General features: G+C 45.1%; 1 protein-coding gene across 1 annotated transcript; it reads left to right on the top strand.

Moving 5' to 3' along the window:
• The first annotated feature begins 1,969 nt into the window (after positions 1-1,969).
• Positions 1,970-19,240, top strand: ADSL (adenylosuccinate lyase). Its single transcript, XM_061206582.1, has 13 exons — positions 1,970-2,179; positions 5,375-5,578; positions 7,281-7,325; positions 7,855-7,934; positions 11,545-11,716; positions 11,930-11,976; positions 12,573-12,663; positions 13,080-13,149; positions 13,295-13,442; positions 15,578-15,668; positions 16,311-16,400; positions 16,809-16,985; positions 18,644-19,240. The coding sequence occupies exons 1-13, from the start codon at positions 2,009-2,011 to the stop codon at positions 18,728-18,730; spliced, it is 1,473 nt and encodes a 490-aa protein (XP_061062565.1). The 5' UTR covers positions 1,970-2,008; the 3' UTR covers positions 18,731-19,240.
• The last annotated feature ends 1,812 nt before the right edge of the window (positions 19,241-21,052 follow it).

Here is a 21,052-nt window from a genome sequence, read left to right as displayed (position 1 = left end):
TATTGGAGGAGGTAAAGTAACAGCAAAGTGCAGCAGAGCCAGGAGAGAGGCTGGAAGACTGAGGAGACAGTAGAGTTTGCAGTAGTCACCGTGGAAAGCAAGGAGAGTAAACTCAGCACAGCAATGACAGCCCTGGAAGTTGCAGGGAGTAGTCGTCTTCTTTCCAGAATTGTCTGCCTTCATCCCCAAAAGCAATCCTCTGCAGCTCCAGAAGGGAGGCAGAAGATGTGGGTGATAAGCCCAGGTAGCTGATGGGCTTCTCTGATGGCCACAGTATTCTGGGATTGGTGCTGCGGTCCATTCTGACAATTCTGAAGCCCAGGTGGAGACATGAAGGATCTATGGCATGAGGACACTTAAGGATGTGAGAGTCTGGGAGAAGAGGAACAGCAATGTCAGGATCTAACTTGTATCTTGGCGACTGTGGGCCTTGTTTCCCTTTGTGCGCTAGGCTCCTTTGAGCAGCATTCATTCACCAAGCGAACATTTACTGAGCACCTACACTACGTTAGGTCCTGTGCGGGATCCACCTGCCAGGGACACGGGGGACCAAGGCAGGCATGATCTCCACCCGCACCGAGTTTGCCATCGATGGGAAAGGCCAACAACACTGAACTCTGGTGAGAGTTATGAGAGGCCTATATGAAATCCCAGAGGTGGGGAGGGAGAACACTTACAGGGGTGGTCCATGAGTTTTTGAGTAAATCGTGAAAAAATTAAAGCAGGAATGGAAAGGTGACAGGAAAAGAAGTTATTGTCAAAGACAAGATCTTGGAAGTCTTGAGATCTAATCGGCAGCTTTTAATATTCCTGAAGTATTATGGTTACTGGGAAAGGGGCCATTCACCTCAGCAAACAAGCTGAGAATTCAAAATGGACCTCCCTTCATAGTGAGACACTCAGAAACAGGTAATTTCAAAGCACTATAGGACCTGCTACTGTAGCACAAAGGAAAGAGTACCTTTGAATCTGGTAAGAACCAGGAGCCTGGAGCCTATCCCCCTGCACTTAACTCCTAGCTCTTGCCCTTCTACATGAGCAATCTCAAGACACTCAACCTGCCCATGCCTTCGCTTTGTCATCTGCAAAATGGGGATCATAATAATGGCGAGCATTTACTGAGCACTTACTCTGCATTGGAGAGTAGTATATTATTTCATTTAATAGTACCTGAACAACTCAGGATCCTCACATGGATGTAATGAGATCCCATGTGTAAAGCACTCAGGACAGTGCCTGATACCTAGTGAAACTTACATAAACGTTAGTGGTTTTATTATTAGTGGCCAACCAGAGGGAAGAGTGGGACCATCTCGGCCTTACGTAAGACGCAGTGACAGAGAGAGGTGTTCCAGGATGGGGGAATGCCTTCACCAAGCCGTGGTGTGACCCGGCACGGTGTGTGCTGGGAACTACACAGCGTAATGGCTCAGAGTCAGAATCTGAAGTCGGGCGGCTCCATTTATTAGCTGGGTGACCGTGAGCAAGTCATCAGCGTCTATGAGTCTCAGTTCCAGCGCTTGCTGAAATCCATTTTTACTGCACTTTCGCGCAAGGGGCTCACTTGGCTCTCAATAAATGCCGATTTCCCTTGGGCATCTTCCTTTCTCAGAACCGCGCTGGGGGCCAGGCAGGCGGTAGGAGCGTGGGAGGGATTAGGCGACAATAATAATAGCAAACACAGAGGGCTTTCTAAGTGAACCAGACATCGATCTGATGACACCCAATCCTCACAGGAATCTTAAAGGCGGGTCTTAATGTACCTTTTTTCAGATGGGGAGACTGAGACGCAGAGCTGCTGAGTAACTTATGAAGCGCTAATCACGTTTCTGGTAAACCAAGAGTAACTCCTTAATACTCAGCAGCCAACCGCCGAAACTGAACAACCTTGAGGGCTCGGGTCTCCCGGAACCCCGGGGGCGGGACCAAGCGGAGGATGTTCCGCTCCCGGACTTCCGCTTCCGTCATCGGTGTCCCTGTCCGGCCTCGGCGGGGTCGCGTGTGCGGGATGGCGGCGGTGGGCGACGGTGGCGGGCGGGAGGCGGCCTGCGGGCACGACAGCTACCGCTCGCCGCTTGCCTCCCGTTATGCCAGCCCGGAGATGTGCTTCGTGTTTAGCGACAGGTACAAATTCCGGACCTGGCGGCAGCTCTGGCTGTGGCTGGCGGAAGCCGAGCAGGTAACGTGCTCCGGGGCTGGAGGCGGGCCCGGCCCCGCACGTGCCCGGTTGGGTGCCGAGCGCCGGCTGAGCCTCCGGGGGCAACCTCCCCGCTATTCCAGAGGAGCTGAGGCCCCAGGAAGCCCAGGGCAGGAGACCCGGCAGCCGCCACCTGTTGCCTCACATGTTTTAATCTTCGAGGGTTCGAGGCGCACAGGGGGCGGCGAGAAGTGCAGTTACCGTTTCAGGGAGTAAGTCTTGGCGGTTCCTGCAGGAGTACATAGCCGAGCGCTTGGTCCGTGCCGTTGTGCTCGTTTCTGTACACGGCTTTCCCCCGTTAACCCGTAAAGACTTGGCAAACTAGGTGGTGGTTTTCCCACATTGTAGGGAAGAAGACCAAGCCTCGATGATACCCAGCGCGTTATTTGCTCCTAACCATTGATAGCGGAACCCGGATGTGAACCCGTGTCCCGTGCAGAGCCTGACTGAGCGCTCAGCCACCTCGCCCTCCACAGTGCCTCAGTGTTGTCTGAGACCGGACTGTCACTACAAAATCCATGTTTCCTGGGCCACCGTTTCCGGTTCACTCTGCTGCCGTCTGCCTCTGGGGAGGGAGAATCGGGGCTATTAAATGAGATGTATGGGTTCTCTTATAAGAGCTGCATGTAGACCTATTTAGCCCAACGACTTCAGAAATAGCTACAGACGGGCCTTTGCAGAGGAGCTGAAGGAAACTGAAGGTGATCCACAGAGCTGTAAAGTTTCAGAGGAAAATGCCACAACAAGCAAGATGGCAGCACCCAAATGACATTTAGTAAACCTGGTAACAATCTTGAGTACGTACCTAGGACCGAGGTACACGGTCCCCAAACAGGAAACCTTCCTAGATTTTACCCCCTTCCTATCACTGCTCAAGAAAATAAAGTAGTACATAACACTAGCAGACAGAATACTCTGTAATGACCTATATGTAAAAGAATCTAAAAAAGAGCAGATGTATGTATATGTATAACTGATTCACTTTGGTGTACACCTGAAACTAGCACAACATCGTAAATCAACTATACTCCAATTAAAAAAGAAAAGTAGCAGACATTTCTACAGTGCCTGCTATGTGTGTGCCCAGCAGTTTGAAGATTAAAAATTAATAGTTTATTAATCCTCAAAACAATTCTTTATAATAAGTAAGTTATTCCTGTTTTACAGAGGATAGAATGGAGTTACAGAGGATAGAATGGAGGCACAGAGAGATTTCATAAACTGGGCTCAGATAACAATAATAGATAGTAGACAAGAACATGAAGTGTGTTGTGGTTTGTTATGTACTAGCGTGTACTCTATTTTCTGTTTTACTTGGTACTCTAGATAAGGGTGGTGGCACTCTTAAGATTTTGCCACTCAACATAGCTAGTAAAAGGTTCAAGCTGGGATTGAAATGTAGAGTCTGAATATGTGTCCTTTCCTCTGCCCAGTCTAGATATACATTGCCTGAAATGCAGACAATTTTGATATCTCCTGAGTGTGGATTATCTATTAGCTAGGTTGTCAAAATTAACAGCACAAATTACATAATAATTTAGTAGTTAAAAAAAAAAATTTGAGCAATGAGAGATTAGGAGAAGTGCTGAAAATTAGGAGTAGGGAATGAATTTTGAGAAGACACATTGCTTGGGGATAGGAAGCATTTTGACCACGCTGCCCCCTGCTGCTTTGCCTTGGGAGGAGCCCTGAGATGTCACGTCTGATGACTAAAAATCCAAGGCAGCTTGGCCAGATGTGGCTAGTGTGACTGAGGAATTGAATTTTTACTTTTCTTTTTTTTTTGGCTGGGCTGAGTGGCATGTGGGATCTTAGTTCCCCGACCAGGGATCGAACCTGCGCCCCCTACAGTGGGAGCTCCGACCCTTAACCACTGCACTGCCAGGGAAGTCCTGAGTTTTTACTTTTAAATTTTTACTAGTTTAAATGTAAATAGCCACATCTGAGTAGTAGCTACCACCTTGGACAAGGTAGGTCTTAAGATGTGAGCCCCTTCCCAGGGCCAGGCCTTGGGGCTTTCAAGTGAGTTTTGGATAAATTTCACCAATGTACATATTCAGTACTTGGCTCCAGGGTTCCGAGCTGCCTGTGGGCTGCCAGCTATTTTTTGTCGGCCTGATTTTTTCAGTGATGGATGAACGTAAGATGTTGATGTGTTTATTTTCTCATTTGTATCTCCCGGAATTGCTTGCTTTTTTTTTTTTTTTTTTTTAATTTGTTTATTTTTATTTTTGGCTGCGTTGAGTCTTTGTTGCTGCGCGCAGGCTTTCTCTAGTTGCAGCGAGCGAGGGCTACTCTTTGTTGCGGTGCACGGGCTCTAGGCACGCAAGCTTCAGTAGTTGTGGCACTCAGGCTCAGTAGTTGTGGCTCACAGGCTCTAGAGCACAGGCTCAGTAGTTGTGGCGCACGGGCTTACTTGTTCCGTGGCATGTGGGATCTTTCTGGACCAGGGCTCGAACCCATGTTCCCTGCATTGGCAGGCGGATACTTAACCGCTGCGCCACCAGGGAAGCCCCAGAATTGCTTTCAGTTGCACTGAATTTGTTGCACATAATTTGTTGGCAAAGATACTAATAGCATTCCTAATTTTGGTTTCTCTGGCTAAATCCATCTAGATCAAATGTAAAGCTGTGGCCTGGATCCTACACTTTGGGCACTTAAGTGCCAAGCCCTAAAGAGTAAGCAATAAATACCACAAAGCTCTCCTCTCAGAGAGTATATACATTCTAGAGGGGAGAGACAGGCTAATAGATTTGTAAAAATGTCATGTGGTGATAAGTCCTCTAAATAAAACCAGGCTAAAGGGATAGATAGAGAGTGCACAGAAGAAGGGTGTTTCACATTGAAGTCGGGAAAGACCCCTCTGAGGAGATGGCGTTTGAGCCCAGAGACCAGACCTGTGAGGGAGTGAGCAGAGACGTAGGGGCAGAGGGAACAAAAATCAGGATTGCATTGTTTTATATATTGGAGTTCCCTTAGAATATAATTTACCATGATTCATTTAGAAAGTTGTCTTCTCCTCCCCATGTCCTTTTAGTTTAGTTGGCCCAATTTTAGTTTAAGAATTGGAAGGTAGGGCATAAATGCTAACATGAACCAATTTTTTTTTCAGTGTCACTTCAATTCAAATAATTGTGCCACAAGAAGTTATTTTATTTTATTTTGCCTGTTCTGCAGACATTGGGTTTGCCTATCACAGATGAACAAATTCAGGAGATGAAATCAAACCTGGACAACATCGACTTCAAGATGGCAGCTGAGGAAGAGAAGCAGTTACGACATGATGTGATGGCTCATGTACACACGTTTGCCCACTGCTGCCCCAAAGCTGCTGGCATTATTCATCTTGGTGCCACCTCCTGCTATGTTGGAGACAATACAGTAGGAGCCCATGATGTTGTTTTGTTTCCACTTAGACTCAATGTTTATAATGCATTTATAAATTTTCTTTGATTTTGTCCATTTTAGGAAGTGACTCCATAGATCTTAGGATCTCAGTGCTCAGGAATTTTCTGCTTTTGGTATCCTTCCAATCTAAACTGTAAGCCCCTAATGACCATAAAATGAGACGTACAGATACTGCCTACGCATTGGTATGCTGGACATAAGCCGAGTTCTTAGCATTTTAGTGGCCAAAGTAGTTTTCCAAAGGGATTTTCTTTCCAAAGTCCTTTTTACTCTTTGCCAAGACTTCTGAAAAAAAGAAATAATTACATTATAATTCTTAAATCCCTTAATTAGCAAAAGTGTCTCATAAACACGAGAAAGTAAAAGCAAGCATTTTCCGAAGTTTACTAGGCGCCGAGCGCTATTCTGAGCACTTTCTATGTATTACTTCATTTTTTCTTCACAACAGGCATAAGAGTTAGATTCTGTTCTCTCCATTTTTAAATAGCTTTATTGAGGTATAGTTTAATATCATAAGTTTACCCATTTTAAAGGTACAGTTCAGTGAGGTTTAGTAAATTTATGCAATCATTCAGCCTCACCACACTCCAGTTTTCGAGCATACCCCTCACGCCAAGAAGTTCTCTTTTGCTTGTTTTACAGTCAATCTCCACTCCTGCTTCCAGTTTCAAACAACCACTGACCTGCTTTCTGTGTCTATAGTTGTGCCTTTTCTCGATATTTCATATAAATGGATTCAGAATATGTAGTCTTTGGCTTTGGCTTTATTTTCCCCATTGCCACAGATGAGGAAGTGTAGAAGTTGAAGAACTTGCTCTAGGTTTTGCAGCTGGAAAGGATTCATGCCTGGGTAGAGTGGCTCCAAAGCTCTGCCCTTATTGCAGGGCACCCGTGGGACTAGAAGTTAGAATCCAGATACACTTGCAGTTCAGAAAGAAGCCAGTAATTTCTAAGTTGCCCCAAGTAACATTTTTTGTCTAATGTGGTACGTAATTAAAGGCATCGATGTGTAATTGGTGAATCAGATAATGGGAGAACAACAGTCCTCTAACTTGGAGTATCCTTTTAAAATTACCCAGCATGCAGTTGGGCTCAACAATTACTGTCTCATAAACATGTGTTGGAGTTGCCTGCAACACTTACATATCCTAACCCCCCAGGAACAGCTTTAAATTTCCTAAACCTAGATCTTGTAGTTCATGACTTTTTTTTGTTAGCAATGATTGACATGAAAAAAAGGGAGTGGAAACTAATGAAATGTGCCTTATGGATTTTTTTTTTTTTTTTTTTTACCCCTATGGATTCTTCTCAGAAACTCAAACACTAATCTTCGGGAAGGTATAAACCCTGTTGACCGGGACATCTTTGCCGTATTCACGATGGGGCTTACCCCTTATCATTTTCCCGTTACATTAGATACCACATAAATAGGGCTTTATAAGTATAAAGGCTTTGTGCTTATAGAATCCAGTAGTACTGCTCTCTAAGTTGGTGTGCTTTTAAAACAGTAATCAGAAGAGAATTTCTGTTAGCATCTTCCGGCTTGCACAGTGTGCTGCTGAAAGTGAGATAGGCAACTAGGTTAGAAACCCAGTTGTCATGGCCAAAAAGTGTTATGTCATAATGTTGTTTGGGCAAAGCTGATTAACGTAAGATCACTGCATTTCCCTTGCAGGACTTGATTATTCTTAGAAATGCATTTGACCTGCTTTTGCCAAAGGTAAGAAGTTGACAGAAGTTGCTTACCAGTCCTAAGATTCCCTGTGACAGGAGATGGGGACCACAGTGTAAAGCAGCACAATGTAAATCTAAATAAGTTATTGTTTACTCAGATGAATGATCCTAGATCTAATCTGTAGAACTAATTATCTTTTCTTGAGTTAAATCACTATGTAAGTTAATGCTTTTTAAAGCATAGCCTTTTAAGTGAAGAAAGTGTAACCAGCAGCACGTGGCTGGAATATGTGGGTCAGATTTATGATTTTGTCTTGTTTTTCTTCATGAACGTGCCAGTGGTGTTAAAACTGTGCAGAAATAATTCGTGACATTTTAGGTAGTCAACTCAGTTTTTGAATGTTGGTTGGTATGAACTCTTCAAGGCACTTTAAGATACAAAGATGAAAAAATATGGCCTCTGCCTTCCGTGAGCTGGAGGTGTAATTGTATATGAATTGTCTCCAAGTTTAGTTCCTGTTTATGCAAGTGCTCAGCCTGAATTCACTCTTTCTCGCACATGGTCTTCCTCGCAGCTTGCCAGAGTGATCTCTCGGCTTGCCGACTTTGCCAAGGAACGAGCTGATCTTCCCACCTTAGGTTTCACACATTTCCAGTAAGTGAGAGGGTTACCTCTTGGGAATTGGGCTTGTTTATGTGCATCCAGCTTCCATTTACTCCTTCAGTTCTTCCTTCTCCATGGTAACCTGGAGGTGAGAAATCTCAAAACATAAGCACTTGGGGTGCCTGTGAGGAATGAACCTTATACCTACCTTAAAAGCTATACTGCTTAGAGAGTAAATCTAGTGGTTCATTTCATTGGAAAATATGTATACAGAAAGTATTCTTTTTTTTTTTTTTTCCCTTAATTTAATAATCTAACACTTCTGGTATCTCCTTTGCCTACAGGGAGATCTTTTAGGGGCAAGGAGGAGGTTGGAGAGCAGATCCTGTTTAAGTCACAGGGCCTGATCCCTCCTTTCCCACTCCAGGAATCCAGTGCTGGTTAGTAGAGTCAGCCCAGATGGTTTTGCAGGTCAGGACAGTAGACAGCTAGTTGGGGTGACTATGAAGGACCAGAGTTTTAGATGGGTACCTTCCTGCGGCGTGAGCAGGAGGGAAGGAGGGGCTCTCCCAGTTTAGGCCACAGGAAGGGGGAGCCTCTGATTGCTCCCTTCTTGGATCTGTTTCCACTCTGCCTCTCAAGAAAGTATTCTTGATTCAGTGATTCCATTCTTGAGAATTTAACCCAAGTCATCCAAATTATGGGAAAAGCTATATGTACAAAGATCTTTGTTAAAATATTATTTATGATGGTAAGCATTGGAAACAATCTAAATGTCCAAGAATAAGAATAATTAAATAAGGTATAGAATGTAGTATATCCACAGGTTGGAATAATACACAACTAGCAAAATGATGCTGGTAAGACTAATAAGACATGGGAATGCACTTAGGTTAATGTTGTGGGGAAAAGACAGCATATAAATTGTACAAAGATTGGAAGGAAGTACACCAAGATGTATATACTGATTACTCTGGTTTATGAGATAATAGGGTAACTAAAATTTTTTCCATACTATATTTTTTATGTTTTGAATGTGCAAGTATTTTTATGATTACTGAATAAAACCCTGTTTTAAAGCCAATGATGTCATTTTTGAAATGCTAGTAGCAGGTTTCAAGTGATGATATTTGAGTAGTGGTGTGTTAGCATCTGCCTTTTGTTTTGTTTAATTTATTTGTTTATTTTATTTTTGTCTGCGTTGGGTCTTCGTTGCTGCGTGCAGGCTTTCTAGTTGCGGCGAGCGGAGGCTACTCTTCATTGTGGTGCGCAGGCTTCTCATTGCGGTGGCTTCTCTTGTTGCGGAGCACAGGCTGTAGGCGTGCAGGCTTCAGTAGTTGTGGCTCGCGGGCTCTAGAGCGCAGGCTCAGTAGTTGTGGCGCACGGACTTAGTTGCTCCGCGGCATGTGGGATCTGCCCGGACCAGGGCTCACACCCGTGTCCCCTGCATTGGCAGGCGGATTCTTAACCACTGTGCCCCCAGGGAAGCCCTGCCTTATGTTTTAATGGGGTGTTGCTATGGCAACAAGGGTATCATCCCCTGTAACTTAGGAAAGCCTATTGAGTTTAATCTTCCTTAAAATTAGAGCCTTCATTATTAGTAGCAGAAACCAGAAGGATTTGTTCCTGTGAAGGAGTCAGTGCTCAGTGTGTATGGCTGGGCCATGACAAATGTTGCGTTCTGTGCTGGCTCCATAGACACCTAGCATCACCTGTGCTGCAGCTCCTCTTCTCCTGCATCTATTGGAGAGTGCTCAGGGAATGCAGGCATTCCAGTATTCCTCTGGGGATGGTTTAATGAGGGGTACCTGCTGCCACAGTTAGCAGCCGTTAGAAACTCAGAAAATGGTATTGATGCGTAGATATGACCTCAGAATGGGTGAGTCCCTGCAATTAAAAAGAAACAGCTTTATTGAGATATAACTGACATACCATAAAATTCACCATTTGAAGTATACAGTTCAGTGGTTTTTTGTATATTTACAGAGTTCCTGCAGTCATTACCAGTATATAATTTCAGAATATTTCCATCACCCCCCCCCAAAAGACCTGTACCCATTAGCATTCCCTCCCATTCCCTCATTCACCCATTCCCTCATTCCCTAGCTCCTGGCAACCACAAATCTGTTTTCTGTCTATGGATTTGCCTCTTTTAGACACTTTGTTTAAGTCGAATCATATAATATTCATCTTCTTGTGACTGGCTTCTTTTCACTTACCATAGTGTTTTCAGTGTTCATCCATGTAGCATGTGTCAGTACTTAATTTATTTTTACATTATCTGTTCACCAGTTGCTGGACATTTGGCTTGTTTCCACTCTGTTGCTATTATGTATAATGCTCCTATGAATAGGTCCATGCAAATGTATTTTTTTCTTTGCTTGTACCAATAATCTAGTAGCAGAAGTTAACAAGGAAAACTACCATAAGATTGATTTGGGAATATGTGTCCTAACTTTTGATGTGTATGCTGTAGACATTCCTAGTGGGGTGCCTTGATGTCGCCAGCTGTCAGTATCATTAGCCTAATAGAAGAGAAATTCCATATGGAGTAGGCTAGGTCATCTAGTAGAACTCTGACTTTATTGCAGTTTACTCATAATGATGTTTTATGTTATAAACAGACCTGCAATAGATTGATTTAGACCTCAGACTGAAGACAAAGCCATTAGCTATTATGTTAGAGTCCTCTGGTTGTGTGTGTTTTGGGGTTATTCTCCACAGTTTGGCTGGCTCTTCATTGGATCTTTTTTTTATTTATTTATTTATTTTATTTTATTTATTTTTGGCTGTGTTGGGTCTTTGTTGCTGCATGCGGGCTTTCTCTAGTTGCAGCGAGCAGGGGCTACTCTTCATTGCGATGCGTGGGCTTCTCATTGCGGTGGCTTCTCTCTCTGTGGAGCACGGGCTGTAGGCCTGCGGGCTTCAGTAGTTGCAGTGCATGGGCTCAGTAGTTGTGGCTCGTGAGCTCTAGAGCCCAGGCTCGGTAGTTGTGGCACACAGGCTTTGTTGCTCTGTGGCATGTGGGATCCTCCCGGACCAGGGCTCGAACCCATGTCCCCTGCACTGGCAGGCGGAGTCTTAACCACTGCGCCACCAGGGAAGTCCCTCTTCGTCAGATCTGGACTCTTTACAGAGCCCTTTCTTTACTGTCAGTCTAGAGTCACAATCTCCAGTATCGTCATCCTTGTTTTATTTTTTGATAGAATTTTAAAAATGAACAATTATCTTGTTTGTTTACTTGTTTACATGACAATATGAGCTCCACTTGTCTGTTTTGTTCTTTGTTGTATTTCCAATACCAAGAACACATTAGATGCTTGGCAAATGTTTGTTACGTGTATATTTCTTGCCAAGGCCTGGGGACAAACAAAACAGACATTGTCTCTGCCTTTATAGTGCCTCTTGATGGTGAAGAAAGAACTATGCTAGTAGCCCTTTAGTTTTATAACCTTTGAATATTTATAAATGACATTGAATTTGCTTAACTTATTTGCTTAAACTTTTTAGCTCTTGTTTTGTCTTCACTGGTTTCTCTGTCTCTTACTTTAATTCTTACCCTTCCCAGAGGTAGCAGTGATTATTAGAAGAAGCAATGAAGGTTTTATGAAATAAGTCACTGGCTTGAGACCTCTCTGTGTTCTCTTTGGGTTGTTTTCAGGCCTGCTCAGCTGACCACAGTTGGGAAACGTTGCTGTCTTTGGATTCAAGATCTTTGCATGGATCTCCAGAACTTGAAGCGTGTCCAAGATGACCTACGCTTCCGAGGAGTGAAGGGCACCACTGGCACCCAGGCCAGCTTCCTGCAGCTCTTCGAGGGAGATGACCAAAAGGTATTCTGAAAGTGACCTGGGTGATACAAACTCAACTGTAGGAGCACCAGAGACAAAGCTGACCTCCAGGATGGTAGGAGCGATTGAACCTGGAATGGGTGGAGTCTGGACTGGAAGCGGGTAGTGAAGGCCAAAACCTGGGCAGGTGACTTGTCAAGATATTCTCATACTAGACACACCTGAATTTCTATAGGGATGTCTTTTCTTTCCAAGGTAGAGCAGCTTGACAAGATGGTGACAGAAAAGGCAGGATTTAAGAGGTAGGTAAGTGGGAAAAGTGTTGGCCTCCTTGTTAAGTAATGAAAGATAGTATTCCTCTAGATTTGACCTTAAATTTTTTGTTGTTTTTTTTTTTCTTTCTCTGTCCTTCCACCCATTTCCTTCCATCTCTAGCCTGGGTTTTATTCTTACAGTCTGGATTCTATTATATTTCTTATAATTTACAAGAAAAAAGGAAGCTATTTAGTTCTGAGTTCAGTAGAATAGCCTTACCCATGTTGTTGCTGTTTTGCTTTTTACTGAGGACCTCCGATGGGTTGGTCTCAGTCTGGCTATTTGCATCGAGGGCTACAGGCTCCCCCATGGCTCCTTGTTTCAGGCACTTCATTGGACTGCAGCAGGACAAAGGCTCGCTGGACCGTGTTTCCTCCTCGGGTCAGGGCGGCTGTCTGGGTATCAGTAAAAAGGGTGGAAGAGCAGTTTGTTCCTGGAGCCACATATCAGCGAGGTCCTGGGCTCAGTGTGACTTAGTGCTCCAGTGGCGCCAAGCTTTCGCTCAGTCTGTGTTTGCTCATTTGTTTGACACAGTCACATTTTGGAATATTTTCACGTGAGGCTCTTTTCTATTCATTACTAGGGCTTTCATCATCACAGGGCAGACCTATACACGAAAAATAGATATTGAGGTGCTGTCCGCGCTGGCCGGCTTGGGGGCATCGGTGCACAAGGTGAGTGGTGGTAGCAATGGGAGTGTTGGACGCCACAGACAGACCCGCCCAGCCTCACTTCGACTTCATTGTGGCTTTTGAGAGATGTCAGATATCACTCATAGCAGTTTGGGGCCTGTCAGTGAAGCCTCTTAAGTTAAGGTGTGTTAAAAGGAAGGACTAGTTTCCGTGTTCTCATTAAGTTCATCTTGCCATTGTCTGTCCGTGATAATCCTACGCAGTGTTTCACCAGAACATTCCCGTGCTCCCCGAATGCCAGCTCTTCAGGAGCTGAGAGGAGTCTCCCTCGGGGAGGACATGCTGACCTTCAGCTCGGCGGGCTCCCAAAGAGCTCACCTCCTCCATCAGTCCAGTCCCTGCCCCAGACCCCGCATACTAAGAGTGTGGGTGATGCCTGTGCCCCTGTTTTTCCCCAGATTTGTACTGACATACGACTCCTGGCAAGCCTCAAGGAGCTGGAGGAACCCTTTGAAAAACAGCAGATTGGTGAGTGTTGTGTGGAGGCCCGGGAGCACCGCGAGATGCCAGGAGGTTCGCGGGCGCGTGTGAACAGTTCTGCCAGGAGCGTGCTCGGCCGCCCACTGTCCCCTGAGGTCTTCCTGCCTTTGCTTCTTCTCCTTTACATGGACAGGCTCAAGTGCAATGCCGTACAAGCGGAACCCTATGCGCTCAGAGCGGTGCTGCAGCCTGGCCCGTCACCTAATGACCCTTGTCATGGACCCGCTGCAGACAGCATCTGTGCAGTGGTTTGAACGCACACTGGATGATAGTGCCAACCGGTCAGTGGAACGGGGGTGTCGCGTACAGCGAGTTGTGGGAGGACCAAGAGGGGCCTGGAAGCAGCAGGACTTTATGAGCATCTCTGTATTCCCTCCTTGTCCCTGAGGAGCCTGGAGTCTAATAGGGAGGCAAGAACATAGAAGGAACAGTGTGATACGTGTTAGAATCAAAATGTATACAGAGTAATCCTTGTGGGGGCAAAGCGGAGGGAGGGGTGATGGAGGAGTTGAGGGAAGCTTCACAGAGGTGATGCTTTAGACTTAAGAAATCTAGGCATTTTTTAACATTTGAGACAAGATTGGGAGCACGTATAAAGGCACAGAGCAGGAGAAAAAACAGTTGGGGGAGTTACTAATAGTCGGGTAGCCCTGGAGAATGAAGTCTGTGGCAAGAGATGAGGTCGGACATGCTCTTGGGTAGTAGCCAGTTTATGAAGGGCCTTCTAGGCCCTGAAAAGGAGTTTAGATGTTGCTCTTTCTTTTTTTTTTAAGTCTTTATTGAACTTGTTACAATATTGCTTCTGTTTTTCTTTTATGTTTTTTGTGGGTTTATTTTTGGCCGTGAGGCATGTGGGATCCCAGCCCCCCGACAGGGGATGGAACCTGCACCCCCCGCATTGAAGGCGAAGTCCTAACCGCTGGACCTCTAGGGGAGTCCCAAAGATAATGTTCTGAAGGCAGGGGGATGTCATGTGTGGTGTCTTGACACAGCAACATCTTAATTAGTTATGAGATGGGTCAGGAGTAATTTGTAGTTACTAATAAGGTACCAGCATGCACGTGATTTTCTGCTTTGTGTCTATACTTATTAATATTCAAAAGCAGATTCATTACTCTAGTTTGCTTGTATTCTGCTGGAATTTCTTGAGAGGAAATGATCAGAGTTAAAGCTAGGTCTCTGGGGTGTGTGCATAATCCAGGGTTTATGGGAATAAAACATGTGAACTCATTCGGAAGTCAGCCATTGACTGTTTTTTAGCAGGCTGTGACCTAATCAGATGAGCACACTAAAATATCCTGCACCAATTTGGAGAATCAGTTGTAAGGGGACAGGGAGCTGATCAGAACAAGTTAGGAGGCTACTTTAAAAATCCAAGTCCAGGGGCTTCCTTGGTGGCACAGTGGTTAAGAATCCGCCTGCCAATGCAGGGGACACGGGTTTGAGCCCTGGTCCAGGAAAATCCCACATGCCGTGGAGCAACTAAGCCCGTGAGCCACAACTATGGAGGCTGTGCTCTAGAGCCCGTGAGCCACAACTGCTGAAACCCGCACACCTAGAGCCTGTGCTCCACAACAAGAGAAACCAATGCAATGAGAAGCCCGCACACCTCAACAAAGAGTAGCCCCTGCTCGCTGCAACTAGAGAAAGCCCGCGCACAGCAACAAAGACCCAACTCAGCCAAAAATAAATAAATAAATAAATAAATTTATTTTAAAAAAAAACGAATCCAGGTTCTTCCCTGGTGGTCCAGTGGTTAAAACTTCACCTTCCAATGCAAGGTGTGCGGGTTTGATCTCTGGTCTGGCAGCTAAGATCCCACATGCCTCACGGCCAAAACACGAAAACAAAACAGAAGCAATATTGTAACAAAGACTCTAAAGTCTTCAATAAAGGCTTTAAAAACGGTCCACATGAAATAAAAATCTTTAAAAAAAAAAAAAAAAAAGTCCGAGTACACACTGGCACAGTGGCCATGTAACTGGAGAGGATGTGGATATAAAATCGATGTCAGGTGGGCTGGCCTTGGCGGTTGACTGGAGTGAGTGTTAAGATGGTGATGGGGTGCTGGTGCCATTTCCTGAGTCAGGAGCTACAGGGAGAGGAGGAGCGGGGTGAGGTGGGGAGCAGGAGGCAGTGGAAAAGTGGCTGAATTCAGTTCTGGGTTTGGGGAACCTACACGTCAGCCAGGTGGAGCTCTCCGAATGGGTATATGGTCTGGCGCTTGGGCAAGTGGTCTTGGTCAAGAGGTGATAGATTTGAGGGTCATTAGGATATTGGGGTAGTTGAAGGAAATTGTCCAAGTAGCACATCGGGCATGAGAAGTCAGTAGGGCAGCTTCTTGGGACACACCCTCCATTTCATGGAAATCGTTATTTGCTTGAAGCGATAACTGAATTGGCTGTTTGTTTTCTAGACGAATGTGTTTGGCCGAGGCGTTTCTCACTGCAGATACGATACTGAATACGCTGCAGAACATTTCTGAAGGCTTGGTGGTGTACCCCAGAGTAAGAGGCCTCCGTTAAAAGGCACAGTATGAGGGAGGGGTGGGAGTGGGGCGGGGTGGGGGGCCTTCTGCTCTGGAGTGAGCGTGTTGGAGGAGCTGGATTCTGGTCCAGTGGGAGCTCTTCCCAAGCAGAGCTCACTCTACATGTTGTGACATAAGCTCTAGGGAACTAGGTCTGGGGGGTTCATAGACATGTTTATAGAAGAGGGAAAAAGAAGTGCTTCGAATTGGCTTACAATTGTCCACCGGCCTGAGTCGTCAGCTCTGCTGTGACTGGCAGAGTAGACTTCTCCATTGGTCTGTGTGTGAGTACCTGAGGCAGGTGGGTTTGTTGCCATGCTGTGCTTGGCTCCTGAAGTCAGGCACTGAAATTGAGCAGACTTGAGGTTTTAGGAATCATTCTGATGAAGCAACTTTTAAAAGTTTACTCAAGTCAGTATTCCTTTTTTAAATCAAAATAATACTCTGGATTATGAGAAAACTGAAAAATACAGTGTAGCATAAGACAATCAATTCTACCCTCTTTCTTCATAGATATGGTAGTTCGTGTCCCTGCTGTGTATCTTTTTGGTCATAGTTGATGTCCTACTGTGCGTATGACTTTGTAACCTGAGGCATCCTTCTTGGTGCTTCATTCGTACAGGTAATTGAGCGGCGCATTCGGCAAGAGCTGCCTTTCATGGCCACAGAGAACATCATTATGGCCATGGTGAAAGCTGGGGGTAACCGCCAGGTTTGTAACCCCTCATGCTCCTGGGTAAACAAAGTACACCTTTAGTCCTGCTTTCTCCTCCCCAAAGAAGGATGCACGAAGATGTCTCTGTTATTACCTTCAGTCATGGTATTGGTACAGAACAGTGACCATATGCTGCCGTAGAACAGGCCTATCTTTGGAGGGTGATGGTGGTGACCTCAGTTTATTAAAAAGTGAATTGCTTAATCGCTTGTAGAAAAGGTCCACTTTCAGTGAAGAAATTAGGTCTGAATTTCCATAGGAAATGCTAGGAAGTGGGCAGGATGTAAGGGCAGATGGTTCATGAAGCTTTGGAGGAGGCCTTTGCTCCAGCTGCTGTATGGCCATACAGCATGGGCCCTCAAATGCCTGTTACTAGTAAGCCAACCATACTCCTTGTCTTCCCAGGATTGCCATGAGAAAATCAGAGTGCTCTCCCATCAGGCAGCTGCTGTGGTCAAGCAGGAAGGGGGTGAAAATGACCTCATAGAGCGTATCCAGGCTGATGCCTACTTCAGTCCCATTCACTCCCAGTTGGACCATTTACTGGATCCTTCTTCTTTCACTGGTCGTGCATCCCAGCAGGTAAACATCAGAACACTTCTGTGGTGCTGCAGTCTTCCCCAAGTGCCCTCTTTTTACACTGCTGGGCTGCAGAGCCTGGGATATTATCTATTAATATAATGTTTCTGCTTTATGGGAGGTATGCTGAGAATGGGGCTAGTTAGAAAGAATTCAGAGTAGGTTGCTGGCTAAAATTTAAAGATTTGGTTGTTTTGAGCTGCCTTAAGTGTTTCTCCCAGTGGATTTCTCTGAATTCTCTTTTGGTCTGGAGCCGTGGTGTAATGGACAAAGATTGGGTTTTACTGTCAGGTAGATTTGGGTTCAGTCTTGACTTTCTACTTTTACTGGCCGATAGGATAGAGATACATATCTTGGAGTGTGGACTGAAAGGCCTAGCTTGGTGCATAGTAAGTATTCAGTAAATGTTTGTCACTTTTCCTCTTGGCCTTTTGGAGACTACGGGTTAATTCAAAAACATAATCGAGGGCTTCCCTGGTGGCGCAGTGGTTGAGAATCTGCCTGCCAATGCAGGGGACACGGGTTCCAGCTCTGGTCTGGGAAGATCCCACATGCCGCGGAGCAACTAGGCCCGTGAGCCACAATTACTGAGCCTGCGCGTCTGGAGCCTGTGCTCCGCAACAAGAGAGGCCACGATAATGAGAGACCCGCGCACCGCGATGAAGAGTGGCCCCCACTTGCCGCAACTAGAGAAAGCCCTCGCACAGAAACGAAGACCCAACACAGCCCTAAATAAATAAATAAATAAATAAACCCAAAGTTTAAAAAAAAAAAAAAAACATTATCGAGTACAGACTAGGTGCTCAGATTGTGTTTGGGTGCTGTGTTTAATTCTGGTGCTTTAAAGATGAATAGATAATCCTTATCTTCAGGGAGCTCAAAACTTAATGGTGAAGGCTTAGAATACCAAGCTGTACATGCAAGAATTGAGGGAAGCACATCTTTTTGGGGATCACAAGGGAGACAACGCTAGATCAGAAGAAGTTAGGAAAGACTTGTTGGAAGACATGACATCTGAGCTGAATCTTAAGGACAGGCAGGAGTTACCTGTAGGGAACACCAGGGTGAGAGGAGATGGCAGATGCATGGACGTCCAGCATAAGAGAGAGTTGCCAGATTATCAGGTGCCCTGGAAGCAGTTAGGATTTAAAGTAGAAGACAGACGGGAGCTTATCATTTATATTCAAGTCACTGGTGTATTGGATTTGAAGGACTTAAACTGGAGGTCGGGAGGCCAATAAGGTGGCTGCTACAGTGGGTAAGCAGTCGGTGACGAGGGCTTTGAGCCAAGGCCAGGGTACGTGCACACGGGGCACAGATTCGAGGGCTGTTTAAGATGTTAGTCACTTGGAAGCTGGTCGAATGGGGAGGAGGGAAGAAGCAGTGATGATTTTAGCTTGGGTAATGGGTGGAGAATGGTGAGACCAACTGAAAGGACACAGCCAGGCTGGTTTGTGGGGAGGGGAGGCCTGGTGGGCCTGATGGGGTGAGCTGCCTGTGTCTAGGGAGAGATTTCTGGTAGGGAGTTGAGAAAAATAGAAGCTCAGTGGTGGCATAAAGGTTTATCAAATAAGGTCTCAGTGTTATGAATTGACATTGAAAAAAGGATTCTCAAAACTTAACGTGTTCTTTTATCTTGCATTTACTTTCTTCTTTGGCAGGTACGGAGATTCTTAGAAGAGGAGGTACATCCCCTGTTAAGACCATATGAAAGTGTAATGAAGGTGAAGGCAGAATTGTGTCTGTAGAGTTAGAAGAGAATTAAACAAAAAACCATTGTTGGCTTTGTTAACTTTTTTTGCCGAGTCATAAAAACTGTTACTCTAGTGCCTTATTTTATCTCAAGAATTGTTACCGTAGGGACTTCCCTGGTGGTCCAGTGGTAAAGAATCCACCTTACACTGCAGGGGACGCGGGTTCAACCCCTGGTCAGGGAACTAAGATCCCACATGCTGCGGGGGCATCTAAGCCCTCGAGCTCGCGCGCCTCAACTAGAGCCCAAGTGCCGCAAACTACAGAGCCCATGCACCCTGGAGCCTGTGTGTCACAACTAGAGAAGAGAAAACCCGCACGCCACAACTAGAGGGAAGCCCATGAGCCACAACGAAAGATCCTATATGCCTCGATGAGGATCCCGTGTGCTGCAACTTAGACCCGACACAGCCAAAAATAAATGAAATAAATAAACTTTAAAAAAAAAAAAAAGAAGAGTTGTTACCGTAAATTAATACAGCACTTTTCTTTCCATGGTGCTTTCACATTTCTTAAGTTTGCAACGCAGAAATAAATTGCACTGTGGTTGGACTCTGTTTTTCACGGCAACACGAATTTTCGTAATAAATGTAGCTTATAGTTTGCACTCTGCTCTTTCAAGGCATATTTTCCAGCTAGTCTAGTCCTTTTTACACGTTCCCTTGATTGCGATTGCAAGATGGGGAACAAATTCCTGGCCCTCTCTTCTGGAAGTGAATTTGATCTAGGCCTAGCAAAATAATCTGGATTCAGTGATTCGTTACAGCTGGATACCTGCATTTCAGTTGTATCTGATGAGAATAAGTAATGAAATTTAGAGGTATGGTAAATTCTCAAAGAAAACTGATGTGATTGATCATCAGGCTTAGCTGAAGTTGTGCCCAACTTCACTTGATCTTTGGATAAGGCTTGTATATCAAAGAAATGCTAACTGGTTATACTGATCTCATCAAGGCATTTGACAATCTCTGGTCCTGATAGCTGATTGAACCAGCTGCAGCCAAAGGTGAGCGAGAGTGATCATCCACCTGGAAGGAGAGCACTAGTGTTACGACATAGGCTTCTATCCTTAGCCCTGCCTCATTCTGCATATTTCTTCAGCATAGATGAAAAGGAAGAAAGCTTATTTCTCAGATTTGCAGATGACACAGAACTAGGACAATTAACCAATACGTTTATTTGGTAAGATAACTGAAGATTTCACCTAACCAAAATAGATTGAAACGATGTGGCCAAAATGAAGACAAAATTAAGGTAAATGTAAATAAGTTAACCTTAAACTCAGTATGAACCAGGAGTGGTTGCCAGTGAGGTAAGACAGTTTTAGGTTGTGTTAATGGTAGTGTAGTGTCCAGAAAAGGCACTGTGTTCCAGACCCGTGGCCTTATGTTCTATTTTGGACACCCAGTCTGAGGAACAGAGAGAAACTGGAGAGCCAGCCTCCAAGGAAGCCCTTGTCACAGGAGTGGTGAAGGAGTGTTAGGGCTCCTGTCTTGTAAGAGAAAACTTGCCATTGCTTCAAATACTGTTGTGAGGAGGAAAAGTGACACAGCTGAGACCGTCCATACCCATGGTTGAGAGTGAAGCAGGGACATCAGAACTGCTCTGAGTTAGTGCCTCTCTCCCCGCACCTCCACCCTCAGGTCACCCAGTTGTCAGGAGTGGGAGTGTCGTGAGGAAGAAGAGGCTGAATCGGCCCCAGTTGTATCAAGTCAAAGGCAGCCCAACTGAAGAACTCAACCTGTAGGGAAGAATAGGAGGTGATCCTTAAAGCCAAATTCTAAGTACAGTTCAGGGTGGCAAGCAGGCATGGACCGCCCGGAGCCACGTGATATTTCAATTCTTCCAGGAACAGTTTGATTACTGTTAGTCCTCTCTTGTGAGCATCTGGAGGGGATGTTTGAAACTACTAGGTCTCGCACAAGGAATTAATCATTGGGCGCTGTTCGGACACGCTGTCTACTTCCTTCTCTAGTACAGGCCTCTGGAGAGGAAGCAGCTACTATCAGTGCATCGTAATCTGAGAGCTTCTATAACATACCAGACACACTGGGGATATTGGATACTGTGGATTTTAGTTAATAAATTTCCTCATAGAAAATGAATAGATGACAGTCTTGTTCTGACAATTCTGATCTCTAGTGATTGGTGGTTTGGCTGGTTTTTCTTCCTAGGCTATTTGAGGGGTGGGTTTGTGTGTCTTCTTTCCTCTTCCATTCTCTTGGTTTTATATTTATATACTTGTGATATACTCTTTTTTTAAACATCTTTCTTGGAGTATAATTGCTTTACAATGGTGTGTTAGTTTCTGCTTTATA

This window comes from Eubalaena glacialis, chromosome 11 (assembly GCF_028564815.1).
Source record: "Eubalaena glacialis isolate mEubGla1 chromosome 11, mEubGla1.1.hap2.+ XY, whole genome shotgun sequence".
Classification (NCBI taxonomy): domain Eukaryota; kingdom Metazoa; phylum Chordata; class Mammalia; order Artiodactyla; family Balaenidae; genus Eubalaena; species Eubalaena glacialis.
The sequence above is the reverse complement of the archived record's forward strand: the minus strand, read 5'-3'. Positions and strand labels throughout refer to the sequence as shown.